Here is a 21,041-nt window from a genome sequence, read left to right as displayed (position 1 = left end):
GAAGACTTTCTCTTTTTCCCAACATGAGCATCTCCAACTAACTTAGGTCCTCCAGTTGTCTTCAAATATAGTTTTTTTTGTGGTTTTTCCTTAGTCTGGATTTTGTAGGCATCTTAAATTTTGTTCACTGCTCTTCAGCAATACCTGAAAAAAACTAAAAAAAAATTCCTTTATTTTATTTAAATATATTACTACATTTTTTATGATCTTTTCAAATCTTAAAATACTATGTACCCCTTTCCTACAAGTGAAAATCACAATAACACCATCACAAATTAAATATCTAAAAACAATTCCTGTGTGCACACAGAGTCATGGTTTGAAATTAGGCAGAAAATGAAATTTCTTTGCCAATTGGAAAGCACACTTACTACTCTTTCAAATATCTTTATTCGAATGTAAAACATTACATTCATAAAAGTACATTTTAAAACATACAGACATAACATATTCCTTTGGTATAAAATAAAAGAAAACCATCCATTTCATCTGTGAGACGCAAAATAATGTGCAAGAGTTTTGTAGAGCCAGGATAACACATAAAATGCAACAGGTTAAAAATATAAATAGTTATACAAAGTTAAAAAGGCATAAAAATACAACGATAGTAGCAGCATAATTAACCTTCCATACTTTTCCTGAAAATAATAGCGAGTTTCAAAAAGCTACATACAAACAAAGTACAGTCACAATTCAGGAGTTGGAGGTAATAAAGTGCAGGTTTGATCTGGGTAAATTGTAGAACCTTTAGACAAGGCTTCAAATACAACTTCCGAGGTACTAAATAATAAGGACAAACAAATAAGAAGTGTGCCAAATCTTGCGGAGACTTCCCGTCGCAGCCGCAAGCAGGTAACACTTGCCCTCGGTGGGCTCCTCTTGGTGTTGCCAACAGGAGATGAAATAAGTCAAAACGGAACCTTGTCAGGAGATAGCGTTCATACCCGGACATAGGCCAGGATAGATATGGTTCCATTTGAGAACATGTTTTTAGTAGGGTGTGTTTCCTTACACTATCTTTCATCAGCTCGCCCTCCTCCCGGGCAAGATACCTAGTAGACATGAATGTCTTTTTCACAAAAATTACATCAGCTTTGGTTATAGAATTTGGGGATGAGAACAAATCCGGCCGCCCCATTTCAGTGAGGCGGTCGCTAATGTACCTCAGCCACGGAACCTTAAATCTACCTTCCCAGGTTAGAGCTTCTTCTAATATAGCATGAGTGAGAGGTATATCGTCATTTAGCCAGGAGTTCAACCAACATAATAGGGGATTTGCTGCTATTCTGTCAATCAGGTATGGTACACCTAATTCCTCGTGTACCGAGAAATTTCCGGTGCCCCTTGGCAGCCTCAATACCTTCTTTAAGAAGTTATTTTCTGCAACCTCTAGGGCTCGTGTCTGGCAGTAGCCCCATATCTCACTGCCATAGCAGGCGATGGCGACACTTTTGGCTTGATATAGTTTGAGCAAGGCGGCCACCGGACTATTGCCCATTTTTCTAGCAAAGCCAAGTATTGCTGCATTGACACGTATTACTTCGCCCTTCTTTTTAGCAATAGCTGGGCCCCACTCTAGTTTGTCGTCGAGGAGGACCCCGAGGTATGAGAAGGTTTTGGAATTTGGAATTCTTTCCCCATTTGTATGAAAAGAGTTGGGTTTACGCGACCCCTGGCCTATTTTCATAGTGTAGGACTTTGAGTTATTGATACTTAAGCCTCTGGACTCCATAAATTCATAGAATGAATTTAGAAGTTTCTGAAGACCAATTGCGGTCCTTGAAATAAGGACAGCGTCGTCCGCATAGAGTAAGACTGGGATACCTTTTCTGCCTACATAGGGGTAGTCTGCACCTGTTCTCAACAAACAGTCCTCCAGCTCATTTATGTACAGATTGAAGAGAAATGGTGCTAAAATACATCCTTGACGGACGCCCCTATTAATTCTGATGTCCCCTGTCACCTTCAGGTCTTGTGAGTAACGGACGTTGGCTCTTGTATCTGAGTGCAGATCGATCAGGACATAAACTAAGTTCTGATCAATGCCCATTTTTAACATAATGTCCCATAATTTACCTCTGTCCACACAATCAAATGCGGACGATAGGTCCATGAAGGCCATATGTATGGTTCCCTGGCGGGCTAGAGTGTATTTGCTTACAATTAAATACAGGTTCAGACACTGGGTTACTGTTGAGTGGCCAGGTCTGAAGCCGTATTGTATTGAAGATAGAATATTTTTCTCGTTTGCCCATGTTGTAAGTCTGTTCAAAATCACACCCCCTACCACTTTTGCTACGGAGTTAATTAAAGATATTGGCCTGTAGCATATCGGGCTACCGCGATCACCCTTTTTGAACACAGGGACGATAATTGATTGTCCCCAGGATTTTGGGCACCCAGAAATTACAGCTGCATTTATTACATTCGTAAGGATAGGAGCCCATAACCGAATACAGGATTTAAAAAGATCCGGAGGGAGGCCATCCGGACCAGGTGCCTTATTACTAGTTAAGCCTTGAATTGCCTTTTCTACTTCGTTGACTGAGAAACAGGGAGGCTTCTCCACTGAGATTAAAAAGTCATGGTCTGGAAGTTGATCATGGCTTTTAAAAATTGCACTAAAATGGGACACCCAATCTGCCTCTGGGATGTTTGTGCCTATTGCAGTATCACTTGGGTTGTCAAACAAAGGTTTGTTGACAATCTCCCAAAATTTGCTGCTATTTCCCAGGACAGCTGGGTCAAGCAGGGACTCCCAAATACTGGCCTTAATTTCCTTTTTCCGCTTATCTAATGTTTTTTTATAAGTGTAGCGGAGGATCCTGATTTCGCCTAGGTCTCTAGGTTTGTTTTTTAGCGCCATCCTTAAATCTCTGCTTGCCACAGAGCATGCGTGATCAAACCATTTAGGGTGACTATCAACTTGCCCATTCACTGGAACTAATAACATAGAGCTTACTATTAACGCTACACCTTCAAAAGTGGCTAAAATTTGCTTTGGGGACATAGAAGTTGAGGCACAGGTCGCTAATTCCTCACCACATAACTTATTAATATCATTGTAGAAGTTTTCTTGATCTACCCTATGCCATTTCAAGCGACGTTTACCATTTGTACATTGTAAAATTCCCCTATCTTTACATTGTTTACGTAATTCAAATATACCACCATTCAAATTAATAGAAATGGGGTTATGATCACTGTAAATATTCGTGTGGATAGTAAAGCAGGAGATCTGGTTAACAAGGTCAACAGATAATAATATATGGTCAATAAAAGACCCGTAACGTGACCCTTTGAACGTCGGAACATCAAAAACTTTGGATTCTGGAACCAAAGACATGGCTACAAACATGTTATTTTCATTGAGTAGATCATTGAGAAGAGAGCCACGTTTAGTATGATCAAAGTGAAAACCATCCATGCTGTTACACCCGAGGGATCCCATTGGGGTATCTCGAGGGTTACCGCATGGATGTACATTAAAGTCACCTACAATCAATACTTTACAAGGTAATATGTCTGTTCCCTCTTTCAACATTTCATTCAACAACATTATGTTACATTCCCCTTGACTAAATGTAGCGTTATAAAAATTGACTAAAGTCAAAGCATTTTTGCCTCTCTTCAGTATAAGCACTTGAAGGTTACTATTTACATATTGGTGATTAGTTATATCACAAGACAGGGCCAAGTTTATAAAAATGGCCAGGCCCCCTTTTGCTCTGCCACTAGTAGAGGGGGATGCTGGCCTAAGGAAGCTTTGATACCCTTCGATGAAGGCAGTGTTTTCTTCTAGCCATGTTTCTTGGAGACATATAATCGCATACTACTCTTTTTTTGGCAAGTGATATGTACTTTTACAGTCTGACACATTTTGAATCCACTTTTCAGATTCTCCAAAAAAGCACATGTCCAAACAGCTTTTTGAGACCAGAAACATGTGTAACCTGGGTGACTGACTACACTCCAGCAAGGGCAACCAGCCTTAGTGTTGCTGAATGTATTTGCATTACTGACTGCAACCTCAAACCCCACTCGGTTGTGAATACTATGCATGATTCCACAGGATAAGCAGCTGGGTGTGTGCTAAGAGTCTGCTTCTGCAGAAAAAATAGCTCCCCCTTTCCTACTAATGCAAATGTAAAATTACCAGAGTAATACGCAATAAATCTCTGTCTATAATTCCTCTTTGCACACAGAGTCATGGTTTGATATTAGTCAGAAAACGAAATTTCTTTGCCAATTGGAAAGCACACTTCCTACTGTTTTTTTTGGCAAGTGATAAGTACTTTTACAGTCTGACACATTTTGAATCCACTTTTCATATTCTGAAAAAAGCACATGTCCAAACAGCTTTTTGAGACCAGAATCATGTGTAACCTGGGTGACTGACTACACTCCAGCAAGGGCAACCAACCTTAGTGATGCTGAATGTATTTTCATTACTGACTGCAACCTCAAACCCCACTCGGTTGTGAATACTATGCATGATTCCACAGGATAAGCAGCTGGGTGTGTGCTAAGAGTCTGCTTCTGCAGAAAAAAATAGCTCCCCCTTTCCATCTAATGCAAATGTAAAATTACCAGAGTAATTCGCAATAAACCTCTGCCTATAATTCCTCTATGCACACAGAGTCATGGTTTGATATTAGTCAGAAAACGAAATTTCTTTGCCAATTTGAAAGCACACTTACTACTCTTTTTTAGGCAAGTGATATGTACTTTTACAGTCTGACACATTTTGAATCCACTTTTCATATTCTGAAAAAAGCACATGTCCAAACAGCTTTTTGAGACCAGAAACATGTGTAACCTGGGTGACTGACTACACTCCAGCAAGGGCAACCAGCCTTAGTGATGCTGAATGTATTTGCATTACTGACTGCAACCTCAAACCCCACTCGGTTGTGAATACTATGCATGATTCCACAGGATAAGCAGCTGGGTGTGTGCTAAAAGTCTGCTTCTGCAGAAAAAATAGCTCCCCCTTTCCTACTAATGCAACTGTAAAATTACCAGAGTAATACGCAATAAATCTCTGTCTATAATTCCTCTTTGCACACAGAGTCATGGTTTGATATTAGTCAGAAAACGAAATTTCTTTGCCAATTTGAAAGCACACTTACTACTCTTTTTTTGGCAAGTGATATGTACTTTTACAGTCTGACACATTTTGAATCCACTTTTCAGATTCTGAAAAAAGCACATGTCCAAACCGCTTTTTGAGACCAGAAACATGTGTAACCTGGGTGACTGACTACACTCCAGCAAGGGCAATCAGCCTTAGTGTTGCTGAATGTATTTGCATTACTGACTGCAACCTCAAACCCCACTCGGTTGTGAATACTATGCATGATTCCACAGGATAAGCAGCTGGGTGTGTGCTAAGAGTCTGCTTCTGCAGAAAAAATAGCTCCCCCTTTCCATCTAATGCAAATGTAAAATTACCAGAGTAATACGCAATAAATCTCTGTCTATAATTCCTCTTTGCACACAGAGTCATGGTTTGATATTAGTCAGAAAACGAAATTTCTTTGCCAATTTGAAAGCACACTTTCTACTCTTTTTTTGGCAAGTGATATGTACTTTTACAGTCTGACACATTTTGAATCCACTTTTCAGATTCTGCAAAAAATCACATGTCCAAACAGCTTTTTGAGACCAGAAAGATGTGTAACCTGGGTGACTGACTACACTCCAGCAAGGGCAACCAGCCTTAGTGATGCTGAATGTATTTGCATTACTGACTGCAACCTCAAACCCTAAAAGTATTCCTCATTTATAACAATACACCTTATTTTATGGTGAAAACATAGTCCATATTATTTTACATGTTCCTTACATTTAAATTTCTCACAAAACGATAAACACAACTTCAACAAAAGGAATTCCAATTCTATTATTCATTTCTTAATTTACCATATACATCCCCTCTCAAACTCATAACTCACCTTTAAAATTAGTTAGTTGTGAAAGAAATGTGGCGCTCAAACAGCAGATTATCAGAGCCAGGATCTCTGTTCTGTACACCTCTCTCCTCTCAGCAGAACCAGATAATGGCAATGTTTCCCTCTCTTTTTCCACACATATACATAGTAATTTCAAATCTCAGTGCTTCCCCCTTTTTTTCAAATGTAATCACACATTTCTATTGGTTGAAAACCAACCCTTTTCCAAAAGTACCCTTCCTCCAACTTGACTTCAGCCTAGTACCCTTCCCCCAACTTGACTTCTGCCTGCTACCATAGCAACAGCTCTTGAAACACTGCTGTGTAGAGTTAGGTCAGAAGTTCACCACACAATGTTTCATTTGCAAAGAGCAAGAGTGCTTGACTTTTCAAACCTAACAGCAAATCCATAGTACTGTTCTTTGGTAACACATTTTTCTGTACCAATACAAAACATGCTTCTATATATTGACACATACAGCCTAGTTTTTAGTGTAGATTGGTATGAAACAGCCAATGAGTTCTTTTTATTTTAAAAAAATATGTATGCCTCCATTTCCAAACTGTCTTTCATTACTTTTTCCCATTCTACTGAAATACACCTCCTGAGTGCATCCCGATCTCCTTGGAAGATGTTCACAGTGTGGATTGTAGGGCACAGCTATGTCTTCTGGAGTGAAAAGTATGCAGAGAAAACAGGTATGGTGAGAGACCTTGCTTTGCCAAATGTAGACATTAAATGGATTGGTCAGAGAGGGTTAAAGTGGCACCAATTGATGCCATTGGTGAAATCCTTCATGCAAATCCAACACCCTGACCTCATAATAGTGCACTGTGGTGGCAATGACCTAGGCACTTTGACTGGGGTAGGTCTGGAAATGCTTATGAAGGAGACCCTTGCACAACTGTTTTCACTTTTCCCTAAAACTGCCTTTGTGTATTCTAACATATGCCAAAGGCAAAAATTGAACTGGTCCAATCATTTTTGTCCGCAGATTGACAAAGCACGTCAACAAATCTGTTTCTGCTTTCCTCCGAGACTATGGTATGGGTTCCATTTACCACAACAACTTGCGTTACGACATGCAAGACATTTATAGAGGTGATGGTGTACACTTCACTGATGAAGGGAACAGAGTCTTCCTCTTGAACCTTAGACTCTGCATCGGTACTTACTTGTAGGTACCACTAAAAAATCAAATCACTTCATAAACACAACGGCTGTTTTTAGAGCCCCCTAATATCTAAACACTTAAATCTGAATTTTATTTCTTTTTTTATTTTTTTTTTCTACCGTACGCGTACGGTAAGCTCACCGTAAGCTTACCGTACGCGTACCCCGCGATTTTTTTTAAACATTATTAAATGTTTTTTTTGTACTTTTCTGTCCTTCTTTGACCCCCTTTCAAATGTTAGGGGGTCTGTAACTCTCTTCCTTGCCCCCTTTTCAAGTTATCTCCCTTTTTTTTTCTGTTTGAAAACACGAAATGGCGGCCGACACTTCCTCATTTCGTCCGATTCGAATGTTTACAGTCATGTGACAACCAATCAGAATCGCGCTCGCGCACGGCACCGTACGCGTATGGTAAGCTTACGGTAAGCGCACCGTAAGCTGCCACAGATATATATATTGATTTAAATGCTATTTTCTCAGGAACTACTGAACAGATTTACACCAGACCTACAAAAGGCACTTCCTTGACCTGTAGACTACCTCTCTGCCAAATTTCAAGTAACTCTGTTCAGCCGTTCGGGCTGTAGCTGTGTCTAAAGGTCCTATGGAAAAATGCATGGGAAAAATGCGTTTTGGGACCCCCTTTTTTCTCAGCCCCCGCTTGACGAATCCCCCCGAGACTTTCAGGGTAGGAGCGTAGCGTAGCGCCCCATTAGTTTTGAAAATTTCGTGAGGATTCGTCGACCGGCGCCAAAGTTATTCCAAATAGAATGTTGCGGTTTTCCTATGGAAAGAGGGTCCTAACTATAACTACCTACTGGCGACCGCCAGTAGGTAATATATATATATATATATATATATATATATATATATATATATATATATATATATATCCAACAAAAGAAATGCAGAGCCTGATTTCGGAAACGAAACCCATGCATTTATTTTCACAGTGGAAATGCAGCAAACACCTTTCCTTACGTGTTTCAGCTAATATAGCCTTGATCACAGGTGAGTGGAGTTTGCCACAGGGAGGTGCTCACATCCGTTACTCACGTGGTATGGTGCCATATTACGCTAGTCCCAGGATGCACCAATGTTGTAATCATATTTCATGCATATGGTGAGAACTTATGTTCTGCTGCAAAGCGTCCATTAGCACCATATTCAAGTTGCTATTCTTTTGAGTGCATCCTGTCCAATTCACAAAAAAGTTCTCACGTGGGTGTTGGTGAAAATATTAAAGCACACTGTCAAGGTAAAGACGTCCAAAATTGTCCAAGAGAGGCCATACCTCTCTTATCTCCCTTTCTCGTTGCGTCACCAGAAATACCACGGAAATCCTTTTTCGTCTGGAACACTACGAGCAGGTCATGCCCCCATCAGTGTTTCTCAACGACAGTAAACCTCCAAGTAAAGGGGGCCACCAACCTTGCAGGGCGGCTACTGCGAGCAGGCATGGAGATCCTCTTAATTAATCCAACAAAAGAAATGCAGAGCCTGATTTCAGAAACGAAACCCATGCATTTATTTTCACATATATATATATATATATTACCTACTGGCGGTCGACAGTAGGTAGTTATAGTTAGAACCTAGTTTCCATTGGAAAAGCATTTTTTGATTTGCTAATAACTTTGGCGTCATTTGAAGAATGTTCGTGAAATTGTCCAAATAAAAGGTCCTTCCAGGTCAGCTCCTATCCTGAAAGTTTGGGGGTGATTCGTCAAGTGGGGGCTGAGGAAAAAGGGGGGGTCCCAAAAAGTGTTTTCTCCATGTTAATTTCCATAGGAAATTTTATTACAGGCTACAGCCCGAACTGCTGAACGGAATTACACCAAATTTGGCAAAAAGGTAAAGCTTGGTTCAGAAAGCGCCCTTTTTTTAAATGGTGAAAATCCGTTCAGTAGTTACTGAGAAATTCAAAAAATAAAAGTTTTGTTATCTGGGGCAGCGGTGGGTTCACGCACTCTCCCGACCGGGCGCTTTACTGTGATTGGGTGCCACGACCACGAGCTTCACTGCGATTGGCTGCCAACACTGCAAACCAGGAAGTGTTAGCAGCCATCTTGAAAAACAGTCGAAAAAAAATATTAAAAGAGAAGAAAAGGGGGCAGGGTAGAAACACCCTGACCCCCTAGTCCTGCTCACGGGGGTCCCACAAGGACCCCCAGGCCTAACATTTATTAATTTTTTTATTTAAAAAAAGTTAGAATGCACGCTGGGTGCGTGAATCCCCCCTTCATTTAAATGAGCCCATGGGTGGGCCAGGATCCGGGGGCAATCCTATAATTATATTGCGGGGGCTTGCGGGGCCTCCGCAGCCCCGGGGACCACCACCTCCTATGTAAATTAGGTGAAGGAGGGCACACGGCCCTCCCGCAGCCCTGGGGATCGCCACCTCCCCGGGGCTTGTTTTGTAATTGTTCGGGGGCCTCCAAGGCCACCCCAAGTCCCAGGGATCACCACCTCCAGGGCTTTAATTAAATAAGCAGGGTGGGCCTCGCGGGCCCCCCGAAGCCCCGGGGACCACCTCCTCCCTGGGGCTTTGAAAATAGAGAGAGGGGGGGCCGTGCGGTCCACCTCCTGGAGCGCTTGAAGGCCCTGGGGGCCGCCACACCCCAGGGCCGGCTCCTGCAATGTCCCGGGGTGTGCACCCCCAGGACATTTCCGTTTGCTATGACAGGGTGGGAGCATGGCTTCCAGCCTGTGATAGTAAAACGTGGTTTGCTTTGTTGAAGCGAGAGGAGGAAAACCTCATCTTGCTTCAATAAAGGAAGGAGAATTGCTTTTGGGCAAGGAAAGCTGCATGTTAGCTGCTCCCGTTACCCAAAAGCAATGCCGTGACAATCTGTGAATCACAGCCTGCAAGACAAAAAGTAAAATAAGATTGTGTATTATGCGCCCATCAAAAGAAAGAGTGAGAGAGAGAGGAAGAGAGAGAGAAAGAGTGAGAGAGAGGAAGAGAGACCAAAAGAGAGAAAGAGTGAGAGAGAGGAAGAGAGAGAGAAAGAGTGTGAGAGAGAGAAACAGAGAAACAGAGAAAGTGTGCGAGAGAGAGGAATAGAGAGAGAAAGGACAAAAAAAGAGAAAGAGAGAAAGAGTGTGAGAGAAATAAAGGAAGAGATGGAGAGGGAGAGTGAGTGCCAACACTGCGGACAAAATCCTCACAGCTCACCTTTCCACCACCGGTGTGTCTCTAACCACGAGCCAGGACATACTCTAGCCCTCAAACTCACTCATCTGAAACGTAGTATAGAATCAGTAATGGCAGAATATATACAACTGCACACGTCTTCATGGCTGTGCCGCCCCTGCGCATCCAGGTTGCTGCATTCCACCCACTCCCGCTGCCCAGAGATATCTGCTTGCCCCTGCGTACCCAGGCTGCTGCACACCATGCACTCCCAATGGCCAGAGGTGTCTACCCGCCCCTGCGCACCCAGGCAACTGCACACCATCCACTCTCACCACCCAGAGGTGTCTGCCTGCCCCTGCGCAACCAGGCTGCTGCACACTAGCCACTCCCACCACCCAGAGGTGACTGCCCGCCGCTGCGCAAACAAGCGTCTCTGCTCACCTTCCACCACCGGCGTGTGTCCAAGAGGGCTCATGACGTGAAGGTCGCACATTTGATTCTGGGTCTTGATACCGCAACGGCCGAGAACATATCAAAGCACCGCACCGAGGAGTGTGTGGCGTACTCGCGGTCCAGCCAAGCTCACAATTCAAATCGGGTCTTGATTGCCAGGATGGTGTATCGAGGCCACGCATTATCACAGGCTGCACACCCGCTCAGCTCTGGTGGCAGAAACTCAGTGTAACTCAAGTCATCGCCACATGGTGGGAGGCCCATGTCTGGGGGGGGTCGACAATCTGTGAATCACAGCCTGCAAGACAAAAAGCAAGATAAGATTGTGCATCATGCGCCCATCAAAGGAAAGAGAAAGAGTGAGTGAGAGAGAGAAAGAGAGATAGAGAGATAGAAAGTGTGAAAGAGGAAGACAGAGAGAAAGAGAGAAAGAGTGAGAGAGAGCGAAAGAGAGAAACAGTGTGAGAGAGAGGAAGAGAGAGAGAAAGAGTGAGAGAGAAAGAAAGAAAAAGAGAAAGAGTGTGAGAGAGAGAAAGGAAGAGATGGAGAGGGAGAGTGAGTGCTGACACTCCGAACAAAACCCTCACAGCTCACCTTTCTGCCACCGGTGTGTCTCCAACCAAGTGCCGGGAAATACTGCAGCCCTCAAGCTAACACATCTGAAACATAGTATAGAATCAGGAATGGTAGAGTACATGCAACTGCACATGCCTTCATCGCTGTCCAGCCCCTGCGCATCCAGGCCACTGCACACCATCCACTCCCACCGCCCTAAGGTTTCTGCCCACCCCTGCACACTCAGGTTGCTGCACACCATCCACTCCCACCGCCAAGAGGTAACTGCCCGCTGCTGCGCAAACAAGCCTCTCTGCTCACCCTCCGCCACCAGCGTGTGTGTAAGAGGGCCCACCACGTGCCGAATCAACCTCCTCAGCTGTCACTGGATTCCGCACCACAGGCCCCCAGCACATGCTGCTGCACCGCGCAGAGGAGTCATGTCTGTACAGCCAGTTGACTTTGGCGTACACGCGGTCCAACCGAGCTCACAATTCAAATCAGGTCTTGATTGTCAGGATGGTGTATCCAGGCCACGCATTATCACAGGCTGCACACCCGCTCAGCTCTGGTGGTACAAACTCAGTGGAACTCAAATTATCGCCACGTGGAGGGAGGCTCGTGTCGGGAAAAGTGCCTCGGCTGCCACCAACTCTGTGTCATTCAAGTCATGGGATTGAATCGAAATGGCCTCCAGCACTTGCGCCCGGCCCTTTTTTATTGGCAGGGTCACGTGTCCAGTGACGCCTGTGCTTGATGGGTGTGGTGTGGGTGTAAACCAGCTGTGAGGGAGTGGCTGGGGCATACTGAGAACTAGACCAGCAGATCACTACAATGAAAACCTTGGCCATGTAGCGTTGTCGTCCCTCCCTGTAAGCGTAAGTGGAGTGGGCTGGCCTGCCGTATGCCAGTCCTGCGTGAGGCTGTGAACAATGACTCCGGAGCTATGGGCGTGGTTCTGTCCTGGGCTGTATGAGGAATCAACTGATGCGGGTGTTCCTGTTGTAGTGCTGCCGCCACCTGGGCCGCAAGTGCCAATGTGCCATCTTGTGACCCAAGTCCCACAACATGGCCAACATGGTAGGTAGGGGGAATCACTGACCCTACATTCATCCATACTTCCACACATGAAAGTTTGTGCACATGACATATGTGTGTGGATATGACTGTTTATTGCACTTTCAGTGGAGTTTTGCAACTGTAGTAATACAGGGCCATTCAAAGCCCAAATTTCAGTTTTTGGCACATGGAGGGCAGCCAATTAGAGCCAAGCTCGTGCTCGGGGGTTAGGCTCTGCCAACATATGTACTTATCCAATCACTCCGCCAATCCCCAAGCACTTATAATTTCACTATACACTCTACTTGCCAGTACTCTAATGATCCAGTCTCTATCTATGTACTTATACAATGACCGAGACAAAGTTACATAACCGAAGTTTTCCCCACTGCCAGAGGTAACATGGTTGCGTGTGCTGTCCACAGCAGAATGTAATGTGGTAGGGCCCAGGGGCAGCATCATGCATACATAATGAACACACGGATACTGGGTACGGGCACGTGTGCTCGGCTACTTTTTATTACCAGGGTCACATGTCCAGTGAAGTGTGTGCTGGATGCATGTGGGGTGAGTGTAAGCCAGCCCTTAGGAATTGATTAGTGCTGGTAACTAGTACAACAGTAATTATAGGATCACACACAGAGATTCAATCATAAAGGGTCTATGACTTGTGCTGCACTAAGGTAGGGGCACCAGATGTGAAATAATACATAAAAGATTCTATCGTAAAGGGTCCATGACTTGTGGTGCACTGAGGTAGGGGCAGCAGATCTGAAATTATACACAAAGGATTCTATCATAAAGGGTCCATGAGTTGTGGTGCACTGAGATGGGGGCATCAGAAGCATTCAGCGTGTGCACAGCCAGCGATGATGCGTGGTCCTGGAGGGCCGTACTGGTAACAATGTCTGTTGCCTACTGGACTGCATCATCTGCAATAGCAAATCGATCTAAATTGTGAGCCCTGCTGTCCGCAGTGTAGATCGAAGGCAGTAGTCAGCACAGCCATCGGGGAATGCTTTTTGTCACTTCCTCTTGACAAAATCCGAGGACATAGAGTACAATTCTGCCTGCCATTAATAAATCAAGACTGAATTCAAATAGTGAGCTCTGCTGACCGCAGTGTAGGCGTATGGAACAAAAGATGAAATATGTATGGACTCCATTGTCGAAATATCTAGGTTTTAGGGACGTTATAGTTAGTTGCCTACTGGAATCTGAAATGAATGAATCAAGACTGAATTTGAATTGTGAGCCCTGCTGACCACACTGTAGGCCGGAGGCAGCAGTGAGCAAAGACCCACAGCTATCTGGCGTTGACTTGAGCTGCACAGATTGGGAGCATTTGGTCTTCTTAACTGAATCAAGACTGAATTTGAATTGTGAGCCCTGCTGTCCGCAGTGTAGATCGAAGGTAGTAGTCAGCACAGACATCGAGGATTGCTTTTTGTCACTTCTTCTTGACAAAATTCGAGGACATAGAGTACAGTTCACTCTGCAATCAATAAATCAAAACGGAAATCGAACTGTGAGCTCTGCTGTCTGCAATGTAGACTGCCATTCAGTGTTCCTTTGGACTTGTAAGATGAATTTGGTCATTGTACTAAAGCTGTAACTGATATAAAACAAGTTCTTGAAGCAAGGATACTAAAAGGATATTATGTAGGTTTTAGGGAAGTTATAGTTAGTTGTGTACTGGACTCAGCGTGTGCGCAGCCTGCGATGATGCGTGGTCCGGGCAGGCCGCTCTGGGAGCAATATCTCTTGCCTACCGGACTGCGTCAGCTGGAATCGCGAGTCGATCTGAATTGTGAGGCCTGCTGTTCGCAGTGTAGATGGAAGGCAGTAGTCAGCGGAGACATCGACGAATGCTATTTGTCACTTCCTCTTGACAAAATCCGAGGACATAGAGCACAATTCTCTCTGCAATTAATAAATCATGTCTCAATGTAAGTTGTGAGCTCTGTTGACCGCAGTGTAGGTAACAAAAGATGAAATATGTATGGAATACATTGTCGAAATGTGTAGGTTTCGGTGAGGTTATAGTTAATTGCCTACTGGACTCTGAAATTAATGAATCAAGACTGAATTTGAGTTGTGAGCACCGCTCACCGCAGTGTAGGCCGGAGGCAGCGGTCAGCAAAGACACACAGGCACGTGGCATAGAGTTGAGCTGCACAGTTAGTGGCACTGGAAGAATTCAGTGTGTGCGCAGCCTGCAATGATGCATGGTCCAGGCAGGCCGCACTGGTAGCAATGTCTTTTGTGAAATGAATTCTGCCTTAATAAGGCTACATGGTGATGACTTATGGTGCACAGAGTTAGTGGTACCTGAAGCACTCGGCGTGTGCGCAGCCTGCGATGATGCGTAGTCCGGGCGGGCCGCACTGTGAGCAATGTCTCTTGCCTACTGGACTGCGTCATCTGTGAATTGATCTGAATTGTGAGCTCTGCTGTCCGCAGGGTACATCAAAGGCAGTAGTCTGTACAGATATAACTCTGCGGTGCTGTGCCGCTGGGTTTGGAGGGGGCCTGTGTCGAGGAGGCCGGTGGTCAAGGCCGGTGGTCACAGCGGCGGCCTCATGGCAGGGTGAGGGCGGCCGCTCTGACAGACGCGTTGGACTTCCCAGAAGTGAACCACGCCCAGCGTCCCGGCCTATTTATTCACACTTCTTCGCTGAAGTGGCTTATGTTGGAGCAGCCCACTCCGCTTCTGGTTCTGTTTTCAGGGGGGGGGGACACACCTACATGACCGAGATCTTCCCCACTGCCTGAGGTAACATGGTTGCGTCCACTGTCCACAACAGTACAAGCACCAGCAGTATATGTATACATGGAGAGGTCTGTGCTCTGCATAGTGATGTCTGTCCAGCACATTACCGCTACACTTGGCCATTGTGTGCATTGTTATTGATGGGTGACTTTCATCCTTCACACATACTTTGTTCCCATGTCTACCCACATTCAGCTATTGTGTGACTGAGGGGCCATACCGTTTTGGGAAGGTTCGCTGTTCTGCTTTGCGCTGCCTCGTGGTAGTAGGGGGGGTGGGTGGTCCAAGGGGGAGGTTCTGGGGGTGGTCATGGTGGGTGTTGTGGCCGTCTTGGGTGTCGGAGCTGCATGATCAGTAGCTCTATGACATGTGTTGGTCTTCAGATGTGGTTCTGGGTTGGACTCCCTTTTACACTGTAGGTAGTCGTCCTGCTTTACACCAGTAAAAGACAGATGTTAAATTCCTACTGCTAACGCGGCTTATCGTCTGTTTTTGGATCGCATCACAGATTTCGCTGGTCGTTGACAATATCGGGAAGTGGTGTTTTCGTGTTATATTTGCACTGGAACACCTACTCTGCATATCACTAGTGTTAGTTGTCGCTCTCATTTGTGGCGATTTGTTTGCGGAAAGCTATTGCTGGAAAACTGGCGACATCGGCTGCTTTCACCAGGTTGAGAATGGGACGATAATTTAAAATCACTGAAAAAACCATAGGTTTAATGAACATTATAATTAGAAATTAGCATTTAAAAAACCTTTGAAATTCACTGAAAAAAAACATAGGTTTCAGGGACGTTATAGTTAGAAATTAGCATTTAAAAACCCTTTGAAATTCACTGAAAAAAACCACAGGTTTCATTGACGTTATAGTTAGTTGGACATTTCACTCATACAAAACCAGAGAAATTCAGCCGTTATAGTTAGTAAAGCTAACTATAACTCGTGCCCCCACAGTGCACTGCTGATGACGTCACATATTACATCATACAACATATTACATCACTCAGAGATTGCAGTTGAAGTGCAACGAGCGGTAGTCATACGTGCGCACTTGGTTTTTCTTGATATTGGCACACTAGACTGCTCACCCTTCCACTTTAGGATGTCGGCGGCCATCTTGGAATTCTCACTACTAAGAGCTTGAAAAGTCTTCAGTAGCACCTTGCACAACAATCTTCGGTGTGGGTACAACCTCCTCCACCTCGAATATATTTTCATGCCATAAGGTATTTGATGCTTCTTTTTCTGTTCTTTGGGATTGTCGCCGGACAGGATAGTGGGTTTCGTATAGCGTGACTCACTTTGCACATCCTGCCACACTCAGCGAGCGAGAATTTAAACGATGGTTGGCAGCATTACTTCTTTTAAAAATAAGCACATACATAGTACTTATGTTCTTTAAAAGGACTGCATCTACAAACAATCAATCAATCAAGCATGTATAAGGAGCGGCATATCACATGTGAGGGTCTCGAGGTGCTGTAGAAGTTGGCTGCTGAGTGGTGGTTTGATCATTCAAACATCCAGATATTGAGTTCCTTCCTGAATTGCTGGAGCGACTGTGCGACGGTGTGGTCCTGAGCTGCAGGGGGAGGTTGTTTCACACCTTGGCTGCCAGAAACGAGGAGAAGCATCCTCCATTGTTGGTTCGGCTGATATGTAGGGTGTCTGTGAGGTAGAGAGAAGTGGATTGAAGATGTCTGGTTGGTTGGTTGAAGGTCAAGTGTTTGTTGGTTCTTTGTTGTGCAGGGCCATTTACGTGTGGGTCAGTATCTTGAACTGGCATCTCTTCTGAATCAGGAGCCAGTGTAGTTTCTGGAGATGGGGTGTTATGTGGGTCCTTCTGGGGGGTCGAGGATGAGTTTTGCTGCTAAGTTTTGTATTGTCTGCAGTGACTCAAGGAGGCATGCAGTGATTCCTACATAGTGTGTTTCCGGTGATGTTGAGCCCATGTGATCTCAGGTTGTCTGCCAGGGGAGTCATGTAGAAGAGGGTGGGGCTGAGGGATGATCTTTGTGGGACTCCACAGATAATCATTTTGGGTTTTGAAGTGGTGGGAGATGGATCCTTGGAGTTCTGCTGGTGAGGTACGAGCAGATCCATCTGAGGGTGTTTCCCGGGATCCCGATGTGGTGGAGTCTGTTGATCAGGATGTGGTGGGCGACGGTGTCAAACACGGTAGATGGGTCCAGGAGGATGAGGGCTGCCATTTGTTCATGGTCAAAGGGGGCTCTGATGTCATCCGTGGCTGTGATCAGGGCTGTCTCTGTGCTGTGGTTAGCTCAAAAACCGGATTGAGAGAGATCCAGGAGGTTGTGTTCTTCTAGGTGTTGGGTGAGTTACTTGTTGATTCCTTTCTCGAGGACTTTTGCAGGATATTGGAAAGCAGAGAGATATGCCAATAGTTCTTAGGTTCAGCTGAGTCGGTGGAGGGTTTTTTCAGGAGAGGCCTTCCTTTTGTGTGTTTCTAGTCTTCAGGGAAGGAGGCCACAGTGATGGAGGTGTTCAGGCCCTTCCTGAGCTCGTCAATGACTGTCTCGCTTCCAAGTTTGAAAATGTGGTGGGGACAGAGGTTCGAGGGAGCTACCGTGTGTATGGAGTTCATGATGGAGATAGTGTCTTGCATGGTGAGGAGGTCCCAGTGGGTCAGCAGGTGCTTGGGGTTTGATTTTGTGGGTGTGAACTGGTTGATGCTGTCAATGGTGGAGGGTTGGCATTCAAAGTTTTCATAGATACACGAGTGTGGAATTTAATTAAATATCTACTTGTCCAAGGGGCAGTTTGCTTCATAACTCTACTTGTCCTGTAACAAAATCCACTTGTCTCTTTGGTGCTATGTAGTGCTGCGACAAATTATGGCAGCAATCTCATTCTATAGAGCTCTGATATAGCCTCTCTGATTATGCCGGGGCTCATTCCATAGAAGTGTTTGAATACTTGCACTTTTCCGCAGATCTACATACAGGGGTTGAAGGTAGTGGAAAGCAATAGTTCCAGGGTTAGAATGCCCTTTTGAGTCTGTGCAAACCTAATAACTTGCATGTTTTAAGGGGTTTCAACAACTCTTCTCTAATCTTTTCCCATACAGAGAAATTTTGGAAATTTACTCCTGACAATGGCAGACTTCCGGAGTTTGGAAAAACGTGGTTGTAGGGAAGGTAAACTTGCAAACACTCAGATTTCCGCATGAGCAAATCTAAACATGAATGTTTGCTCAGCTAAAATGTAGGCCACAAATATTTTCTAGGAGTGCTATTTCTTGTGCTACTTCTGTAAATTCTTGGAAACTCACGAAAGCTGTATAGCTGCACTTAATGCAAGGACATATACCCTGGGTGGACTTTTGAGACTTTCCTTAATAATTGAGTGACCACATTCTGCTCTTTCACAAGGAGCTTATCAGCACACAAAGTAGTTTTGTTCAGTGCCAGTAACTTCTGTGGCAGTACGTGCTTTTTGAGACCAAAAATAATGTTTGCTTTTGCCAATGTTTGCTATAATTGCGAGGGCCCAGCAGCTCCTACAACAATAAGGTTTTATTAAAACCATGCCAAAACAAGTCCCGCATTGACAAAAATAAAAAGCTGACCACCAATTTCAGACCTACTGGCTTTGCCAACGCTTGTTTATTTTTGTTTCCCATAATCTTATTGAAACTGGTTATACCGATTTTCAATTATGGATATTTTTGGGAAATACTAGCATGCATCAACACATGTTACTAAATGGTGATGCTGAGAAATGGTACCTGAAATTTTACAGTACTTTAACGAAATGTTTTTTTTCCTGCTATCATTTTTTTATTAACATTTTATTTTGAAAGCAAATAATCATAAATCTTGCTTTCAAGCTTCTGCAAACATTTGCATCAAATTAGAGAGCCTTCAGGGAGCATTATACATAGCCTCATATTTCTAAACTTTGAAAATGTGTGTGCACATTTTTATACCAGAACCACTGTCAGTGGTGAAATCAGAACTTACAACATTTACTTAGAGCGCTCACCCTAATAATAAATGGTTTCAATTAATGAACCATAAATGCAAGTTTGAACAGCATTAACATATGGACAAAAATATGACCCTAACTGCAGACAGTGCCCTTCTCTGATCCATAATGTGGTACTGAAAACTGGCAGCCAAAGGGTTTGTGCTGCAGGGGGTTGGGCCTACTTGTCCCAAGGACAAAATGCACATGAAAACTTGTTGCCCTTTATCCCAAATATGTCCTTGGCGTCGGGCTATAGGAATTCCACATATTACCAAAATGTTACGTCATATTATTATTAGGGATTTGTATCCTGCTCAGTGGTAGTCAGTTCTGCATCAGAGAGGTGTTTGCCCCAAACAAAGATTATTAAATGACATAGCTGTCAGAACCCAGGTAAGATCAACTCTTATAGAAATGAAAGCAGGTTCTAAAAACTGAGTGTGTAACACAGTAGGAATTCTAAAGCATTTTTCGAGATGGAAGAGCATTCCATAAAAAAATTGCTTTCGCTGCAAGGTATCTTCCACCATACCATAAAAAGGCGCATCGTTTTGCCTACCAAACTGCGCTTCGTTTATCCTGGAGTTATGGACAGTAGTGGGGTTTACCTATTTTAAGATTGCAATGTGTATAAGTATGTATGACGTAAGTAAATGGGATTTTTTTCTTCCTTCTGTTTTAGGCTGCATATGATGGCATACTGACTAAGGGAACAGACCACATTAATCAACTATTGGATCTTGATACATCCTACAGAGAACATTATCCCATGCCTATAATGGAATTTAATGGGACAAGGCAAGTACCTTAAAGTAACATCATGTATTACAATATTCTGTATTTCTGACATTTTAATTAGAATGCATGCCAGTTAAAGTGTGTTCAATTGTTTGACAACCCGTCTGGCCAAACACTGTTTAGTTGATGACAACAGCCTCTTGCACTGTTGCAATAACAAGTAGATTTTAATGTGTAACAAAACAGTGAATGAAAAATATAATATACACTTATTCCATATTACATATGTCTGTCTATCTATCTATCTATCTATCTATCTATCTATCTATCTATCTATCTATCTATCTATCTATCTATCTATCTATCTATCTATCTATCTATCTATCTATCTATCTATCTATCTATCTATCTATCTATCTATCTATCTATCTATCTAGATAGATAGATAGATAGATAGATAGATAGATAGATAGATAGATAGATAGATAGATAGATAGATAGATAGATAGATAGATAGATTGATTGATTAAAATGTTTAGACAGGTTTTAGTTGACTTGCTGCTTCTTATGATGGTGGGGAATCTGAGGGAAAAGTGTAGAGTGCTTTATTTGTTACTACTACACAAGCATGTGCTAGTCACATTCCCTGTGAATTGTCATAGATATTAATATACAGCGAAAACTAACAGTGGTTGAGAATAATCCACTACATCTTTCAAACACAAATGTATTATTAGCAGGTGAAAACAAACTAGAGGAGTGTGTTCTGTAGGCTGTAGAGGTGTCTGAAATTGTCTGTAATGCAGAGGAATTGTTGTGGGCAGAACATCATTAAGGGACAGTAGGAAAATACTCATGGAGTGTAGAGATTGACAGTCTTTGAATAAATGATTGTGCTGTGGTTGTGTAGCACGCTAGAGTGTGTTGTTTCCAGGTGCTATTGATGTGTGCATGTTTTCTTTCTCTACAATTTATTTTGCAAATGAAGATCTTTTTGCTAATCCCTAGACACAATGCAGACGATTTTATTCTTTGTTGGAAAAAACTAGAAAGAATTAGTTATGCTGCTTCCATGCTCAAAGTACTGCTCTAGTGCACAACACAGCACTGTAGAGTAATCCTCACTCTTGCTGCTTTTCACAACTTGTATGAGGTTTCATAAGCAACGATGAACAAGGATAACAAGCAAATAATCACCTTAAA

General features: G+C 43.5%; 1 protein-coding gene across 1 annotated transcript in view; it reads left to right on the top strand.

The window, feature by feature from the left end:
- ANKAR (ankyrin and armadillo repeat containing) overlaps positions 1 to 21,041 on the top strand; it is a 1,190,398-nt gene that overhangs the window by 298,372 nt on the left and 870,985 nt on the right. Inside the window, exon 5 of the mRNA XM_085646861.1 lies at positions 19,783 to 19,898. Within this exon, the coding sequence (XP_085502987.1) occupies positions 19,783 to 19,898 (116 nt within the window). The remainder of the gene's footprint in view (positions 1 to 19,782; positions 19,899 to 21,041) is intronic.

The sequence above is a fragment of the Triturus cristatus genome, chromosome 3_2, assembly GCF_964204655.1.
Source record: "Triturus cristatus chromosome 3_2, aTriCri1.1, whole genome shotgun sequence".
NCBI lineage: Eukaryota > Metazoa > Chordata > Amphibia > Caudata > Salamandridae > Triturus > Triturus cristatus.
The sequence above is the reverse complement of the archived record's forward strand: the minus strand, read 5'-3'. Positions and strand labels throughout refer to the sequence as shown.